Genomic DNA, 4985 nt, shown 5'->3' on the forward strand with positions numbered 1-4985 from the left:
CGGCGGGGCCGGGAGCGCGATTTCCCGAGACGCGTGGGGGGCTGCGGGGAAGCGCCAGCTCGGAGCCCATTGTCTGCGCGCGGAGGCCGGTGGAAGCCAGCGAAGCGCGCGAAAACCGCGGGCGGGCGGGCGGGCGGGGAGGACGCGCCGGGCTCCGCGCGCGGGCGGGGCCGGGCGCGCGGGCGGGGCCGGGCGCGGGGCGGGGCGCGCGTGGGGCGGAGCCGGCGCCCTCGGCCGCAGCGGGCTGGCGGCGGCGGCGGCGGCGGCGGCGGCGGCGGCGGCTCGGGGACTGCGGGGACGGCCGGGCGACTGCCGGCAGCGACACCCGGGGAAGCCCGCGCCCCGCCTGCGCCTCCGAGGCGCGCCCCGAGAAGCGGGAGTGGGAGAGGCCCCCGCGGCGCCGCCCAAGGCCGCAGGCGAGCGCCGGGCGCCGGCAGCCCGGAGCCGGCCGGCCGGGCAGCGCAGACCGGAGCGGCGGCCGGAGCGCGGGGGCGCGGCCGGAGGGAGCTGCAGAGCGCGCCGGGCCGGAGCGGGCGCCCGCGCGAGCATCGTGCCGCGGCGCCGGGGGCGCGGCGCAGCCGAGACAAAGCTGCGGGCGCGCGGAGGCGCGATGCCTGCGGGCGACTAGCCGGGCCGGCGGGCGTGAGCGCGCCGAGCCGGACGCCCCGGGGTCGCCGAGGCCGGGCCGGACCGCGCGGGCGCGGCCCAGGTGCGCCGGCCGGCCGCGGCCGTGACTGCTGGCGGGTCGGGGGGCGGCGCCCTCCCGCCGCAGCCAGGAGCCATGGGCAACATCTCCTCCAACATCTCGGCCTTCCAGTCGCTGCACATCGTCATGCTGGGTTTGGACTCGGCCGGCAAGACCACGGTGCTGTACCGGCTCAAGTTCAACGAGTTCGTGAACACCGTGCCCACCATCGGCTTCAACACGGAGAAGATCAAGCTGAGCAACGGCACGGCCAAGGGCATCAGCTGCCACTTCTGGGACGTGGGCGGCCAGGAGAAGCTGCGGCCGCTCTGGAAGTCCTACAGCCGCTGCACGGACGGCATCATCTACGTGGTGGACTCGGTGGACGTGGACCGGCTGGAGGAGGCCAAGACCGAGCTGCACAAGGTGACCAAGTTCGCCGAGAACCAGGGCACGCCGCTGCTGGTCATCGCCAACAAGCAGGACCTCCCCAAGTCGCTGCCGGTGGCCGAGATAGAGAAGCAGCTGGCGCTGCACGAGCTCATCCCGGCCACCACCTACCACGTCCAGCCGGCGTGCGCCATCATCGGCGAGGGCCTCACCGAGGGCATGGACAAGCTCTACGAGATGATTCTGAAGCGCAGGAAGTCCCTGAAGCAGAAGAAGAAGCGGTAACGCCGCCCGCGCTGCGGGATGAACCCGGTGGGCGGGAGGGCCCGCGCCCGCGGACAAAGACAGCGAGCCAAAGCGGCGCTTCCAGCTCGCTCCCGTGCCTGCGCCCCGACGCGAGCCGGCGGGCCGAGGCCCGGGGCTGAGGGCCGCCCTTCCAGCCCGCGGCCGACCCGCCCCCGCCCCCGGCTCGGGAGACCCTTTGTCTGGACGCCGGAGCCGCGGCGCGCCCGCCGTGCGCCCTCCGCCCAGGTGGAGCGGCGCCGGGGGTCCGAGGGACAAAGCGATTTCTTGGCATCCTGCAGGGCCTGAAGTTCAGGCTGCCCCGCCCCCGCTGGGGGGCGGGGGTCGCACCTGTCAGGTACCCGGGGTGTGCGGTACCTCCCTCTGGGGGAGGGGGCTTCCTAGGGGGTTGGGACCCTGGGCAGCTGTGGAAGCTCCAGCGTTTTGTGTCGCAGGGCAGGCCCCTGTTGAAATTTCATTTGTCCGGCGCCGGGCCCACGGGCGGTGACGGTGTGGGCTGGCGGAGGACGTCCTGGGGACGGCGCGGCGGCCGCAGTGCTGGCCCTGGCTGGGCACGGGCGGCGGAGAGGCCCCATTCGCAGCGCTCTGTGGCCGCCGAAGGACAGACTGCATTTCAGCGCGGCATCGGACGCCTTCGGGAAGGCGTGGACCCTGTCCCTGGTTAGGTCATGATCACACAAAGAGACCAATAAAAATTAATGGAAAAAAAATCCACACAAAACCCAACAACTGCTGGAGGTGGTGGAGAATGAGACGCTGACCTGTGCAGCACAGGTAAAGGTGTTCCGAGGGGAGCGCCGGTGGCACCAAGCTGGATGGGCGTGTGTGTGTGTGTGTGTGTGTGTGTGTGTGTGTGTGGCTGCACTGTGGGACTGGCACGGATACCAGCTCCATCCTTGTGGAATTCACGATTCTCCTAGCTCACTGATTGGCTTGGAAGAGTGCACCAGCTGCAGAGGGGTGCTGAATGGCAAGATGATTTTTGGGTGTTTTTTTTTTTTTCTTAAGGAATGGCTGTTGTAATGCCAGCTGGGTGATCATGGGCTTTCAAACATGTTGAAAGGGAGAAAAAAAAAAAAAAAACTTCTGCAAATGAATACTTAGAATATTCACCTTAGGGAAACACAGACTGCTGGGCCCTTACGCTGCAGGTGGCAACATGTTCAGATTTCTGATTCGATTCCTTGCGGCCTCTCTGGTTTTGGTGTTCCATTCGGAATGTCTCCCTAGAGTATTTGATGTCATGTACCCAAAAATAAAAAACCCCACCTTGCTGCACAATCTGAGCTTGTTGCATGGATTCCAAATCCAACGAAAGGGCAGGCTGAAGCCGCAGGGATTGGTTTTGTGGGAGCTGGGCCCCGGCAGACAACGGAGCATGCTTGACATAAAGGAAGCGTGTGACGTCATGGTCCCCGCTGCCCGGGCACGCAGAGTTTACTTGCAAGAGGCTCTGGAGATTAGATGCAGTAAAGGAAGAGTGAGTGCCTAGTTTTAATAATGTCCTTTTCCGATGAGCACCGAGTCCCGGTGCGCAGAAGCCGTCATTGACCCAGAGACACAGTATCTCCAGGGGCACTCAGAACTTCCTCTTTCTGCTTCCTCTCTGAACCCGAGCTGGCAGGCGGAGCCCCGGTTTGCCCCACGGGTTGCAGCCGGTGGAGGAGGGACGCGCTGCGGCCCGAGCGGGTGAGCGGTCAGGTGCGGCTCCCTGCCTGTTCTCCCGCGACCCTGAGGGAGCCAGCGGCAGTAGCAACCAGGTTCCTGCCCAAAATGTTTGTAAAGCAGAAAGCCAGCAGCCCGTCTTCCCTTTCGCCTTGGTTGGTGCGTTTGACACCCCTCCAGTGCTGGTCTTTTTGTAGAAACCCAGTAGAGAAAATAGAGCTACGCCGTACTGAGAAGCCTGCAAGATTTCAGTTTAGGTATTGACAGCATAGTCCCTGATTTCCACGTGGGCTGGTCCCATCGTCTGAAGATTCTGTATAGAATTATTAAAAAAAAATCCATCTTCCTTTATTTTCTTCACATGCAACAATTTCTTAAGCACTTCGACATTTTGGTAGGTCCACGCTATGGAGAGAATAATATATTTATTTTGTGACATTGCAGATGCCAAATACTGTAACCTTCTCGTGCCAACGACTCTTAGGTTCGAGATCACTGTTCAGACGCTGTCATGCTTCAAGAACGGGATGATGTGGGTCGCTTTTCTTTTTCCCTTTGCATCATCAATACTTAAGGGCGCAGTCAACTGTCAGTCATTGTGCCGTGAAGTGCAGCCCCGTGGTGTTTCAGCTACTAGTTGAGTCTCGGTTGTCGACCCAAAGCCCATCTCGGCTCTGCCCTGCACCGAGGAAGCACAAATAGGATCAGGCTGGGAGGGGCTGGGAGGGGCTGGGAGGGCCCCCCGCCCTGGGCAGAATGGATGGGTTTCCCACGGCGGGAGTTGGCAGTGTTTCCCTATAGACGCAGGGGAGCCAGTTTTGTCCGAGACCGATTCTCTTCCCGAAGTCTCCGTCCCGGTGTGAGGCCTGTGTCCCCTGCTTCCGGTTTTTCGTTTTCGACAGCTGTAATTCTTTGTCCTGCTCACCCTCCTCTTTGTCCCCGGGCCCTTTTATAATGCATATATGATGCTGTGAACAGAAATAAATTATTTATACACGCAAACCTGGGGAACGTTTTCTGTGGCTGGTGTGTTTCGGACGGCTGCTCTTCCTGCTCCGGGCTGCTGCCCTGTGCGAGGGGACGGCTCACGGGGTGGTGTCTGTGCGTCCAGCAAGGGCGGGGACCTGGGTGCACCCTGCATGGTAGGGGCTGGGGTCCAGACGCATCCGGGGGAGGCCCCATCCCGGGTGCCTGCCCGTTGGGTCATCTCAGATTCTTACAGAACAGCCTCTGTGGCACTCTCATTGTTGTGGGTCACTTAAAAAAAAAGTCAGCTGATCATATGACATTGGAAACAGCCGTGTACAGCTCTAATAACATTAGCAAAGCTGTGCCATGGCTGGGTTGCCTTCCTCCCTGGAGGCCATCAGAAGTCCATGGTAAGACCGACAGACTGGGGATGCTGGCAAGAAAAGGCCCGGTTTCTGAAGAAAAACGTGATTGGACTGGGACCAATCCCGGCTTCCCCAGGTCCTGGGTGTGGGATGTGGGGGCCCTCAGCCCGTGTTCCGTGACAGCCACGTGGTGGCCAAGGCCTCAGTGGGCTGTCGGTTAAGTCTGGAGTCAGAAATGGCCAGTTCCAACTTCTGTCCCCAGTGCATAGGGCCTGATGGTTTTGCTCAAGTTCCGCTGCCCGTGAGCCTCAGTTTCCCTGTATGTAAAATGGGGTCACAGTGGAGTTCCAGCGGGTGGTTGGGAGACCGAAGCAGGATGCTTGTTAGCGGCATGGAAGCTTCACCTTATGATTGCCCTTTGAGCCACACCTCTTGCTCACCCTGTGTTAAAAATCTAGCCTGCTGGCTCCAGGCTCCAGGCCCCAGGCCAGGGCGGAGTCAGAGAAGCAGCTGGCAAATCAGCTCATTCCAGGAGTGCCCTGTGTGAGGTGTCAAGCCTAGGTCATCAGACCCTCCAGGCTGGGAGCCCCTCCCCAGAGACTGGATCC

The 4985-nt window shown here is 62.1% G+C and overlaps 1 protein-coding gene across 1 annotated transcript; it reads left to right on the forward strand.

The window, feature by feature from the left end:
* Positions 1 to 228: 228 nt before the first annotated feature.
* On the forward strand, positions 229 to 4045 carry ARL4C (ARF like GTPase 4C). The gene has a single exon (XM_008275269.5). It carries the CDS (start codon positions 782 to 784, stop codon positions 1358 to 1360), a length of 579 nt encoding a protein of 192 aa, XP_008273491.1. The 5' UTR covers positions 229 to 781; the 3' UTR covers positions 1361 to 4045.
* The last annotated feature ends 940 nt before the right edge of the window (positions 4046 to 4985 follow it).

Source organism: Oryctolagus cuniculus, chromosome 3, assembly GCF_051225735.1.
Source record: "Oryctolagus cuniculus isolate XC-2025 breed Fujian yellow rabbit chromosome 3, ASM5122573v1, whole genome shotgun sequence".
NCBI lineage: Eukaryota > Metazoa > Chordata > Mammalia > Lagomorpha > Leporidae > Oryctolagus > Oryctolagus cuniculus.

Excerpts from the sequence above, each read along its gene's own strand:
- ARL4C (XM_008275269.5), top strand. The coding sequence starts at position 782 with ATGGGCAACATCTCCTCCAACATCTCGGCCTTCCAGTCGCTGCACATC.